Source organism: Ammospiza caudacuta, chromosome 9 (assembly GCF_027887145.1).
Source record: "Ammospiza caudacuta isolate bAmmCau1 chromosome 9, bAmmCau1.pri, whole genome shotgun sequence".
NCBI lineage: Eukaryota > Metazoa > Chordata > Aves > Passeriformes > Passerellidae > Ammospiza > Ammospiza caudacuta.
Window position 1 is genome coordinate 19,326,103 of NC_080601.1, and position 13,406 is coordinate 19,339,508.

Consider the following 13,406-nt stretch of genomic DNA (forward strand, 5'->3'; position numbering starts at 1 on the left):
AATGAATTACTGCTGGTTTTCAATGAGAGCCAGGGACTTCAGCCCGATGTTCAAAACCCAGTGTAGTATCCCCAGTGCACAGGCACAGGATGTCTAGGTTCTCCCTTCACACACAGTCTTCCAGCTGCCTTTAAATTCCTGCCCATCTGTTTCACTGAGTTATTTGGTATATACCTGGCCTCGCTCTGGGTTTACCTGGTATTTATCTGCATCCCCACCCTGCATCCTGCAGATACACAGCCCATCTGAACCCAGCACTTGATTCTGCTACTGCACATGGTGATGTGACTGGAGACTAGTCCATGCTTCATCCTTAGAGGATGTGTGGTATAAATGCAGGGCTGTATTACATATAGAAATAAAAGCAAATATCTCCATTGGATTTGATGTCACAAAGCAGGTGGGGATGGAGAAGCCCTACTGCTAAGCATTTCTGGTTTGGAATGGAAGGTGAGATTACTCCTCAGTAGGATGCCAAGGCTAGCTTTGAGGAGAGCAGCAGTGAAGGTGGCATTCCTTATCTGGACAGTGGGACCACAAGTGTGTGTGCAGGGAGTTACTGTAAAATGAAACCCTTGTTGCCACTTCTTCATTGCTTTTTATAACCCATGCATTTGCTTATCCGTGGAGGGCTTACTTTTTAGTTTTTGTGTGGACACACCTGGAGTGTGAGACCAGAGGCACAGCATTAGTCAGAAGCCTGTAAAGTTGTCTGTTCAGTGGTGTGTCCTTAAGACAGTATTCTGCAGCTGCTTGATGGCTTGAAGTATTTTGCTTTGCCCTTCATTAATTTCTTTCTTCTTTCCTTTCTTCCTCCTCTGCATTTTGCCCTCAATTTGGCAATGTAAACCCCAACCAAACCTTGACCAGCCCCTCTCCCCCTGCCCGTGTGGAGGCGCGGGCTGGCGGCCGCCCATCGCCGGTGGGTGCCATGCAGGCTCCCGTGGCCTCCGTGTACAACCCTCTGCAGAGCTCCGAGCTGTGGCGCAGGCACAGCTCCTCCTCCAGCCCCAGCCAGGTCCGAGTGGGGCCTGAGCAGCTGAAGCACGTGGCCCAGGTCTGCCCCAACAGCCCTGTGGAAGTGGAGGTGCCGGGACTCAAAGTGCTGCACGTGCAGTTCAATTCTCCCCTGCAGCTCTATTCGCAGAGCAACATCATGGACACTCTGCAGGGGCAGATCTCTTCTGTTAGCCCTGATTTCCCCAGGTAACCTGCCCATGGCCTCTGCAGCTAGCTCAGCACACCTGTTCATCTGCATTTCAGTGTCCACGAGTCCCTTGTCCCCGTCTGTGGCTCATGGCATTGTCCGGTCACAAGAAAACAGCATTTGCATTTCACCATTCCAATGTCAGTGCATGACTCTTCACAGGAGCTTTCTCTGCCTTGTGTCTGTGCCCAACACCATGGGAAACACCAAAACATGTTTTTAGCTTGTTAGTATGTCCACTGTCCCCTGCACACCCACACAGTGGGACTTGACAGCACCTGGTGGCTTTTCTGGAGGAGCCACCTGCAGCAGATATGTTTGCTGAGGGTAGGAGAGTGCTTTATCCTGAAAGCTGGTATTTTTCTTGCACTTGAAATAAATTTTGTTGTTTGTGACTGACAGATGCTGCCGGTCTTTGTTCTTTTCTTTCATTGGCCATGGATGTGTGCTGAGCATGTTTCATTTCAGGCTGGAGCAGGTACTCATGCTCTCCATCTTTGGCTGGCAAGTCAGGAGTTTGGAGCAGCCTGGCAGGCACCAGGCACATGGAGGGACAGTCTATGTTTCCACCCCTGCCAGTTTGTCTGCAGAGGTTGCTGCAGCACAGTCCTCCACCTCTGCCCAAAGGAGTGGAGGATGCTCAGCATGCTCTGAGGTCTGCAGGACCTGTGGTGAGGCTCAGCAGCACAAGGCCTGGGTGCTGTTTGATGTCGACTTTGTGGTGCTTGGGAACCCCATGGCCTGTGTCTCTTAAGTGACAGCTTCTGGGTTTTACAGAAGGACCTTAGTGTCAGGACAGGTGAAACAGAAAGCACTTTTATCTGTCTTGCAGGAGTCCAGCCAAGGATGAATTGTGAACCTTCTGCTATTGACCAAGCAGCTTGCAGCTGTGTGACATGTGGCCCAGGACAGTGGTCAGTCCCAGGGCTTCCATGGGGCAGAAAAGGACACAGCCAGATCTCATGGCTCCTGGTCTGCTCACAGTTCCCTTCTGGGAGCCGTGTACTTCAAAGCAGAAAAGCTGGTGTCCTCACCCCTGGACACACACAGCCAAGCTTTGCCTTGTGCCAGGAGCCAAGAGATTGTGGGAGGATTTACTGAGGATTTACTCCTGCCTTGTTAACTCAGTGCAGTTACTTGCTGTAAGTGCTGTGGCTTGCAGTCAGTACCATGCACACCAGGAGTGGTCCCACTGCCAGCTCTCTGTGCTGGCCTGGAGAGCTGATAGTGGTCACAAAGGAGCCCCAGACATCAGCAACTGTTTAATGGCCAAAGGGGCTGCTCCAAGTACTGAGCCTTCATGTAGCCTTGAGACTCTTGTAAGCATTGCAAAATAGGCTGGCATAAAATAGTAAAATACCCTTAGCAAAAAATCAACTGTGCTTTTTGAAGATTCTGTGCAAGGCTGTGTCCTTATGGTTTTAATTACAATCTTCTTGCCAATATTTAAGGCTCAGTGATCAAGTATTAGTCAGTGTTGCAAGTTTCCCATGGTAACAGCAATGAGATCCAGTAATGGTTGTGTAAGTCTAAGACCCAATAAATGTGGTTGGGGTTGTTCCCTACAAAGTTTCTGCATGAGGGGACTTGTGTACACAGAAAAGGACACCAGTTGCTGGTGATTGCTGCAGATAAAGTACCTGTGTAAGAGAAGGTGCCAAAAATCAGCTGGAATACAGAGACCCAATATCTTGCAGGTACAATTTCTGTGTCTGTGGCCTTGCCCTTTCAAAAGATACACATACTTTTCAGAGATGTTGTTTAGTTTAAGCAGCATAGCCTCCTGCCCTGACAGTTTGAGGTATTTTACTCTGCTGGTACAAATCTGGGTTTGATGGTTTTTATAGCCTTTTGGACATCTTGTATGTGCAAGTGGATGTATAGGGTGCATACCTGGGAAAGCTGATATGTATGTTATGCACTGCCACAATGCATGGTTGAAATATGATGGCTTTGTCTGACTCCAATGCTTTCTAAGATTATTTAGCCTCTGCTTTTTGGATGCATGGTATTGAAACATTCTTGGTATGCAAACTGCAATGAAAGGCTTCTTGCATAATGTTTTTATGGGTGGATAGAGCAGTGGGAGTATATGAGTTTACATGAGATGAATGTAATATGGAGCATGGGATATCTTCTGTCTAATAGAAGCCACATAATTCTTTTATTTGGGTAAGAAGCTTCAGTAACTGAGATTCAGGTTTCAAAGGTTCAGCTGTTTGCATGTCCAATGTGCTTCCTGCTCCACTGAAAATTGCTAAAGATGGAAACATTTTATGAAATCCTTTTTATGGAAATAGCATTTTGTAACTCATGTGATGATTTTACTTCTGATGCTTGAAGAGTTTATTAGAGTAACTCCCAGATGACTCAATTGGTCATTGGCATTGAAAGTATGCGGTTGCCTCCTTGAGAAAAAGATTTCCCTCTGCAATTTAGTCTGAACTTCAGGATGTTTATGTACTTTTCACGCAATCACAGAGTGCAAGAATGGTGAAACCGAGAAGACCATTTACATTTATATAAGACTGCATTATATAAATGTAGTCTTATAAGACTACATTACAGAATTGAGGTATCAGAGGAGTTTTGTCAGCTATTTCATTTTATCATATGTTTTACTGCAGCTACAGAACACAAGGCAGGCAGGAACTTCCTGTGTCCTTTAGTCCATCCCTTAGTCCAGCACTTGGCAATTTAAACCACTGATTTAAATAATTCCCACTGTATATTTGTCCAGACTATTTTCAAATCCTTTAGTTTGGAGGTTCCTTGCCTGTCCACAACAATCTCCTCTGGTATTTCAGTGTTAATAGACATATTGGAAAGCTTTTCCCAAGGGATATTCTAAATATCCTCCTGCAGTTTAACCTATCCTCTACCCACTGTATGTGGAGTTTATCTTAGGCACTGCTTCCAGACTCCTTTTTATTCCCCAATGACCACCATGACACTGTGCTGTGAAAAGCTGTTCCTGAAGCATCTTGGGCTCTAAGTAGAGGATGTAAGTCCCTCATGACATGAGGGGTGGCAGCAGCACCTCAGGGCAGCTGCACTGAGGGCTTAGCCTTAGCTAAGAGAAATCTCTGTCCTCGACCTGCTCATTATAACCTTAGTAAAATACTGTAAAAATGGGCTCCACCTAGAAAATGGAAATAGTAACACTCACTTGAAAACCAGACTAAATTACTTCCCATCAGAGAATCTTCTAGTTAGACCCTACAGCTGTTACTTGGTGAAGGTGACATTTACAAGCAATTCATAGGGTACTTGCAAAGAATTCTTTTTAATGGAATAAATTTTTCTTAGTTTGAGATTCACAGTGGTGTAAGGTAGCAGCGTAAGGTGGTTTATGCATGCAGGGAACATGCATGGATGGCACAGCTACTCGGTGGGATTCCCATCACAGCACATGAATTCTTTACTTTGCTGTTACCAGAGCTGTGATTTCCTGGGCAGGCTTTAGCTGCTGGAGAAGCCCTGGGAGAGCCCTGGCTGGGGGCAGTCAGTGAGCAGCTGCTGACAGCAGCGTGGGCACAGCCCAGCCCAGCGTGCCGGTCACACCCGGAGCACATCCGGCACCTCTGTGTTTGTGGCCTCCCGTCGTGCGTGTGCTTTGCACGTTCATTCTTCAGCCATGTGATGCATCCTGAAAGTTCTGCTAGAGGCATTGCCTTTAGTTTTCATCCATTTAACAAGAGGATTCTCTGTTCCTTCCTCAGTTTAGATCAGCATAACCAGACCCCAGGCAGCATTGCCATAGACAAACAATCTGAGGTTTACAAGATGCTGCAGGAGAATCAAGAGTCAAATGAGCCACCCAGACAGTCTGCTTCGTTTCTTGTGTTGCAAGAGATCTTGGAGTCAGAGGAGAAAGGTGAGTACCTGATCTGAGCTCTTCCCCTCTGCTGTTCTTTGGGTTGAGTAGCATTTAAAACTTTATTTTCCATTTAGCTGTTGATTGTTTAAGGTAGCACCTGTAGGTGGCTTCTACAGAAACCTACAGACCTAGTCACTAATTTGATCACTTCATATTCTCTCATTTATTAGCTTCAGTGTCTATGGGCCCACACCATTGCTTAATCATTGAGTGAGTGCTCCAGAAATAAACCCTTGCAACATTTAGCTATCAAAAAGGAATTTTTAAAGTTGCAAAATCTCCTATAGTTTCTAAAGTTTTGCCCCTTTTAAGATAGTATTCACTGATTAAAGACCATCTTGGAGCCAAGACTTTGGATGGTATCACAAGATAGTGCTCTTCAGTGAAGCCTATTGCTTCTGAACTCCATCCCCCTACACAAGAAAAAGTATCCCCTTCTGCAGCTGAATGTAAAAATATAGAAGCTGGATTACAATGAGCAGTTAATTGCTTTTAACCTCTGAAAATTCGCTCTTCTTGGCATTCTTGATCTTAGGTCTGGACTTGTACAATTCGGAGCTATAGAGTTTAAGATAAAAAAGCCAATTAACTTATTTGGGGGCTAAATAATGCTCTCTTCTCCCCTTAAATAAAATAAAATGAATGAATGAATGAATGGGAAAAGAATTCCAAGAATGACCTTTTTTTGTCCTTAGGCCAGTCTTTTGTGTTATTAGCTTGGCAGTGGTATTTCAGTTTAATCCAAAAAAAGCCTGGTGCTGAGATATTCACCACAAAGAGAAACAGATCAGCAAAGTGCTGGTAGGTCTGAGGGATCTGTAGGGAAACAGCAACATGAAGGAAATAAGGAAACAATAGGAAGAAAGAAACCAGGATCACGGAGTCTCTAATATGCTGTTAAAATACCTACCTGAAAGAATCTTTTAAATATTGAGTGTTTGCAGCTTGCCCTCAGGGTTCAGCTCCTGCATGGAAGGAGTAGCCCGGACTTCTCCCGAAGCCAAGGTCCTCCCCTGTGCTTAGTAGTGCTGAAGAAGATAAGAAGCAAAAGCCTCTCTGTTTTATCTTTCTTTGAAGATTTGCAGCATTGTTGGGATTCTCTGGCACAAGGTTTGCCTGCCCGATCAGGGGGCCGGGATAGGCTCTGGCATTATTCCACAGTGAGCTGACAATGCTCCATGGCCCAGCCTGCCCGTGCTGCTCGGCCAGCAGCAAACAAACACACACTGCTGCGAGTCAGATCCTTGGTGTGATAAACGGCACTGTGGATGGCATTCTGTGTGATAAATGGCACTTTGGGTGGCATTCCCTCTGATACATGGCACTTTGGGTGGCATTCCCTCTGATAAATGGCATACTGGATGGCATTCCCTGTGATAAATGGCACATTGGGTGGTGCCTTCTCCCAGCGGGGCTCCAGGCAGTGGCCTGGGAATGACGGCTGTGAGCCATGCCTGGCTGGGACAAGGCCCTGGGGGCATCGCTGACTGTGTGGGCTGCACTGACTTACACCAGCTGAGAGCCTGGGCCAGGCACAGCAGCCAAGTGTGGCTGTTTGGAAGCACCATGGCTGGTCTTTTAAGGCCTGACCCTGTGCTCAAAAATTGAGTGTTCCAGAGTGGAAAATGGCACTGTTCCTGTGGGTGTTTAATTAGTAGAGATTTAAAAACTTGTCAGTGTTGCTGATAAGAGCAAAGTGCTGGTTGAGGCAAAGGGAGTGAACAGAAGTGATATGGAAGAGTCTGAAAATGTGATTGCTGCTGCTTGCTTCCCAGTGACAGTCACTTGCAGCAACTCTTGGAGGGCAGGTGGCTCTTGCCATGTTTGCAGGGTTAGGGAACTTGCACCTCTGGACCAGCATCTGCACAGAGCTGGGTGCAAACCTCTGAGCTGAAGGCTGCCCTAAAGGCAAACCAACACAGCATCACCTGCCCCACAGCTGAGGCAGGCAGTTCCCCCCTTTTTCCTCTTCTGTCAGTGCTGCTGCCCTGGGCTGTGGCGAGTCCCTGACATGACTGGTCACCAGGGTCTGTCTTTGGAGGGTTTTTCTGCCCCTTGCACTGGGAATGCCCATTGGAAGCGTGCTCTTGGTCTGACACTGGTCTGAAGGGTTTCATCACAGTCCAAGGTCTTTCTGCTGAAATACCATGGGAGTCTCAGCAGCCTCCTTCCCTCGTTAACTGGTGTCAAACCCCTTAGAAGTCATGTAGATGAGATTAGTCCCATCATTGGTGTCATTTTATAAAAGGCTCCTTTTTCCTGTGATATTTAAAGGCTTGCCTTGTATCCCACATCTAGGATCCACTGCTGATTTAGGCATCCAGGTCAGCACAATGTCCCCTGCAAAGGCCTGCAGGAGAGAAAGGCCTCTGTGCCCCAGAGAAGTTGCAAGAGGGAGATACCTGGAGCATGCTATGCAACAGCAGGGGAGTGCAAGGTTATCCAATGTCCCAGGGCTGTGCAATAAGGAATTTGTTAACCAAATCTTCCAGGAGTCTTGGGGGAACCAACTCCACTGTAAAATAGACAGCAGACTGGAAAAGGGCTTTGACTGTCCTCCCAACAGAACACCCACCTCTTTCTGAGCTCAAATCTGGGAATCAGCTTGAGTTGGACACAGTGATCAGGACACATCAGGCAGACTCCAGTGCTGCCAAGGCTCAGGCTTTGCTTTGCTTTGTGCATCTGTGCATGTGAGACACATCAGCTGAAGTCTGATGGGCTTTTAAGATGAGAAGATAATCTCTTCTGACTGCCCACCATCTCAAGCCCTCACATTTCCAGGGCAAGGTTCAGCTGTGTCTCTCCTCTCCTTCCTCCCCACACATCCCTAAATCCCTGCCCACTTCCATGCATGAATCCCTGCCTCAGAGCTGGGGTTAAAGAATGTCATGCCCCCAGCAGATCACCTGCTTGGGAGGAACAGCCTCAAGCCACGCATCTCACATGCTCTGAAGCACTCTCCTTCCACCCCCAGGAGACCCTACCAAACCATCTGGATTTAGGAGCGTCAAGGCCCCTACCACAAAGGTGGCCTCATCGATTGGGAATGCCCAGAAGCTGCCCATGTGTGACAAGTGTGGATCTGGCATTGTGTAAGTAAGCCTGTCCCTGGGGTTGAGGTGAGCAGCCCATGCCTGTGCCAGGGGCTGAGGTCGTGCACCCAAGCAGCCTCACTTACCCACATCAGCGCATTCAGGACACTCAAGGCACGTTTATTCTCACCAGCTTTGATAACACTAACTTTGCAGATCCCTGCAGTGAGGCAGGAGTTGGGTTTCCAGCTACAGATCCGTATCAGTGGAAACCAGAGCAAGTCCCTGTGACTCAAACCTTGAGGCAGTTGTTTCTGCAGTGTTTGGCTGACCTGAAATCTGTTTACAGCATTTGGAAACAAAATGACCTTTTCATTCAGGGCCTGTGTATTTAACAAATTTCCTGTCTCAGTGCTCCCAGGCGTTGCATGGAGACTTGCCTTGGTGGTCAGAGGCAGAGGGGACTGCAGAGCTGCATTCTGCTCCCCACTCTCCTGTAGGACCTCACATCTCCACTGTGTCTATGCAGACATATTGTTTTTTGTCTTTTTGTGGGTAAAATCCAACTCCAGCAGACCTGGGGTTTGGGTTTGTTACAGAGCTGCTGTATCATAAATGCAACCACATGGGGGACCCAGCATTCAATAACTATGTCTTAGAGTTGCTGTTTTTCAACCTCAAATTCTTCAAATTCTTCCTCTGCAACACCCTTAACAGCTGACTACACAGCAGGCAAGTACTGGTAGCCAAACCTACATTGTCATGGAAGAATTCTGATTTTTCAGATGCTGCCTGCCACAGGCTATCAGATTGTTGCTGAGACCTGCTACACTGTGACTGCATGGTCCTGGCATGCCTGGAGCATCTGGACCAGTAGATTCATTAGAGAGGAAATGCATAGCCTGTAAAATATGAATCAGAGACAAACCCTGTAATTATTCAACCAGCTGGGTAGGTCTGGAGAGAAAGCAAAAGGCCTTCAATAGCACTCAAAACTAATGAATTACAGAAAATAGAGATGGCCGCTGGAACAAAATAATACTGGAAAATTGTTGTGTTGGGGCTGATGGTAGTTAAACTGCTGGTGTAGTTTTTGTAGTTTTCCTAGTCATCTGTTGGGTTGAGCTGTGAAGTCTTCAGTAAGAGCTGGCCCACATTTGGCTGGATCTGTTCACTGCAGCTCCCAAGCAGCCATGTCTGAGATTAAAACAAGGATCTAGTGTCTGTGCTTCTCCCATACATCAGGCACCAGCAAAAGGGCAGTGCTGGCTGTGCAGTATTCATCCCTGCATTTTTGCATTTGTTCTACCATCCAGTTGGCTTGTACCTGGATTTTGCTTCCCCAGATGGTCAAGCTACTGCCTGCCATTTGATCCTGGGCATTTGAATGCTGTTGTGCTTTCTGCAGCCACCAGCTATTGCCATCACAGTAATTCTTCCCACCACAGGTTATAGGACTGTCCCTGTGTAACTTACACAGGTCAATGCTGGGAAACACTTCCTAAGGGAGAGTTTCCATGCCAGCACATGTTGGGCTTCTAAAAGTGCTGTTAACATTTGCCTGACCAGAGGTAGGGCCTGTACTTTGGCTCGTCAGGAGCAGAAGAAATCTGGGCTGGGTGGGAGGTGGCTGGGGAGGAGGGAGACAGCGGGCACTGAGCGGTGCTGGTTCCTCCCCAGAGGGATGTTTGTGAAGATCCGGGACAAGCAGCGCCACCCCGAGTGCTACGTGTGCAGCGACTGCGGCACCAACCTCAAGCAGAAAGGACACTTCTTTGTGGGAGAGCAGATCTACTGCGAGAAGCACGCGCGGGAACGGGTCATTCCCCCGGAGGGCTACGAGGTGGTCACCGTCTTCCCAAAGTAAACGTGCTGCTCACAAAGCCAGTGAAGATGATTTATCCTCTGCTGATTTTCCTTGGAGAGCATTATCCCTACCCCCTGCAGAATCTTGTTTGCAATAAGGAATGTTAGGCATGGCTTTGAATTTCCTTGTCATTATTAATCCTCCATCTGTTCACATGAGATGTCACTAATTGTTCAACATTCTTTTCATCCTTTCACTTTTTTTTTAATAAACAATTTTTTTTTCTTTCATTGTGCTGCCAATCACACAAGAAAATCAGAGGCCAAAGTCAGATTACAACTTTTCTGTGTTCTAGTTATTTGCCATCCGTTTGCCTGCAATAAATGGGGTGAATCCACAAGGTAGAAGTGTCTGCTTTCTGCTGTTTTCCTTGTGCACTGGACTGTGGCTCCCAGAATGCAGTGCTGCAGAAGAGATGCCCAGTGCATGGCTGTGTTTATCCTGGAGAACAGTGGGAGGGATTTACAAAGTCGGTCAGGCTGGTCTTGCTGCCAGCTGAGCTGTGAGCAGCTGCCTGCTGGCACCCAGCAAGGGCCAGGAGGGCATAGCCAAGGTGCAGCACAGCCTGGGTGCCTGTGCCCATGCAAGGCAGCTGAGAGCTGCCTCCTCTGTGTCCAGCACTGCTTCATGATGATGGGACTGGGCATGGCAGTGTTTCCTGCTACTGCATCACCACAGATGGCCCTTTGTTCCCCACGTCACTAACTGAGCTCTAGGAGAAAAACGATTTCATGATGCTTGCTGGAAACCAGGGAACCTGAGAGTGAAGAGGGGACAGTTTGAGTGGCCACAGTCCCTGTTCTGGCTCCCCCAGGGAGAACCACAGGTGGCTGCCCAAGGCATCACCCTGCTCCTTGTGCTGCTGCTGTGCACAGCTCCTGGAGGCGCCTTTGGGGGCTGCTGTGGGGAGGGGAGCATGTGCCCCTCGTGCCCTGGACAAAGGGCTGATGGTGCCTGAGCAGCAGAACCCGTGTAGAGCACAGAGGAGGCCTGCAGTGGTTATTTCTCTCACACTTCTAAGTGAGATGATGGCTATTCTTAATCATGTAAAAATAAATGGTTTCTAAGATGTGTCATGTTTCCTTTAAAATGGATTGGCAGTGGTTGAAATCAGCAGGGTGGGTTTATGGCTGCACACAGACCTTCTGTGGCCTGCACAGGGTCCCTGGAGTTAGTGGGTGCATCTGCAACAGCTACAGACAGGGTTGTGTCCTTGCCCTGGAAATACTGTATTGCTGCACCCTGTGCTTCCTCTCCTTCACAATGAATCACACCACAGCACAGCTGTGTTGTAAAAAAAAAAAAAAAAAAAACAACCAAAAATCCAAACAACAAAAAGCTAATAAACCAAAACAGCCAAGGTCAAACCACAACCCCAAACCCAATCCTCATCTGAGCTAAGGCTGACCTGACACCAAGCCTACAAGCCTCCTGCCGTTCAGATAAACAGGGCAGCTTTTGGGCAGGTTGGGCAGGGGACTAATTCACCAACCCAGCTAAATTTAGTTCATCCTGTCAGGCTCCTTCTATGGGCAGAGGCAAGTAAGTGAGGCTGCTGTAGCTCAACCAGCAAACTTTGTTTGGATCATCCCTGGGAAAAGCCTGGCTTTGGGCCGCTGGCACACATCAGCACACACCTGCACAAACTCCAGAGAGTAACACAAGCAGCTCTTTTTCAAGGTGAGAGTGGAGGGAATTTTTTCCTGCTGGGATGATGTCTCCCCTCACTACTGCTTAGGGGTGTTAACTCTCACCTCTCCACAGGACACTTCCATAGAGAAAGGCTCTGTGTGCTGCAGTGTTGGCAGGTGGGACTGCACAATAAGGTGGTGCAGTGGTGGGAAGCACAGACTGCAGGGTGAAGGATTGACCTTGCAGGCACAAACTGCTCTGGCTGTATTGCAGACCAAGTCTCCTGCCCACCAGTGGGACTGTGGCTGCTCCACACCACCTGCTTTCTCAGCAGGCTGGGGGCTCAGGGCTCCCCCAGGGAAATGCTGGCAGCTGAGGCCATCTGCAGCCCTGTGTCCCAGCCCCAGAGCCTAGGCTGAGCCCTCCAGTGCCTACTAAGTCACTACATTATTTTGTACAAGTATGTCAGCAAAACAGCGCTCATTCCTGAGAGCCTCATGATTTTGGGGCCAAGAGTATCAGAGCATGGCCCTGCCTGGCATTTCCCTGCCCTCCCACCCAGTGTCACCCTGCAAACGGGTGACAAGCCCTGCTTTGTGCAGGGCCATGGGCTCTGTCACCAGCCGAGCTCCTGCAGCCAGGCTGGCAGCACAACTGGCAACACTGACTGCAGGGGCCTGGCACAGGACTCAGGGACTACCAAAGATTTGTGGAGTAGTCTGGAAGTGTAGGTTTCTGTAGGGGGACACAGTATGGGTAAATGAAGGTGGTAAGAATGTAATCTTATCCCCTAGAGAGTTACAGCTGAACCAATTACTAAAGATTAGGAGCAGGCCTGATGTTAACAAGCCACACCTGTAACCAATAAGAAGAGTGTTATAAAAGAGTGGATTGGTGGGAACTGGAGTTAGTTGGCTGCTGTGAGGACAGGAAGAGTCAGTGCCTAGAGCAGCTGCCTACAAGAACCATCAAGGAGGTATGGAACTCTGGCAATATGGAACCCTTGCAATATAATGATAATAGAACTCTTGCACTATAATGACAACAGGTTTCTAATGTGGATACCAGAGCTGATCCAATTTATTACATGAGAATGGGTTAGGTGAGGAAGTTCACATCTGTGACTTGAGATCTTTGATCATGCTCTGCTGTGGCTGGCTGAGAAAAATGAATGTATTTATCTTTTATGATGTAGGGCAAAATATTTGACAACTGTAGTGTTCACTGTAGTCTGACTTCCCAGATTATTAAGGAGTTAAACAGTTGGCATCTACACTCTGTCAACAACAACAAAATAGGTTAAATAGCCCTGCAACCACACTGAGCTGCCTGCTTTAGAAGTTATCACATAAGAAAGAGGTTCCTATGTGAAGCATGTTAAGCAGTTTGAGTGGGTGAGCACCCTGCCAGAGGGTGTCTCACAAAGCTGGGCAGCACAGCACAAAGCACAGTCTATCATTTTTAGCACCGATTACTTTAATTTTGCACCATCTTGCAGGTTAAGCAGGGTAGATCAGTCTTCAAAAGTTATGTAGGCTGTGTGGGAGCAGCTGTCACTTACTATGGTCTTTAACAAAATTAGGTTGAGATGCAGATAGTTGAATAGGGAAAACAGCCACACACACAAGCTGAGCAAAACCAGGAATGAATTCACTCCTTCCCATGGGAGGGCAGGTGTTCAGCCATCCCCAGGAGAGGCACATGCTGGACTTTGCACTACCCAAGGTAATTAGTAACTGAACAGAAAAATTAGAAACTTTTGTCTTTAGCAATTACCAACAAAAC

The 13,406-nt window shown here is 47.7% G+C and overlaps 1 protein-coding gene across 1 annotated transcript in view; it reads left to right on the forward strand.

Annotated features, from left to right (window-relative positions):
• Positions 1–10,219, forward strand: part of PDLIM1 (PDZ and LIM domain 1) — a 43,486-nt gene extending 33,267 nt beyond the window's left edge. Inside the window, exons 5-7 of the mRNA XM_058810314.1 lie at positions 4,930–5,084; positions 8,065–8,182; positions 9,803–10,219. Coding sequence (XP_058666297.1) covers positions 4,930–5,084; positions 8,065–8,182; positions 9,803–9,989 — 460 coding nt within the window. The 3' untranslated portion in view covers positions 9,990–10,219. The remainder of the gene's footprint in view (positions 1–4,929; positions 5,085–8,064; positions 8,183–9,802) is intronic.
• Positions 10,220–13,406: the final 3,187 nt, after the last annotated feature.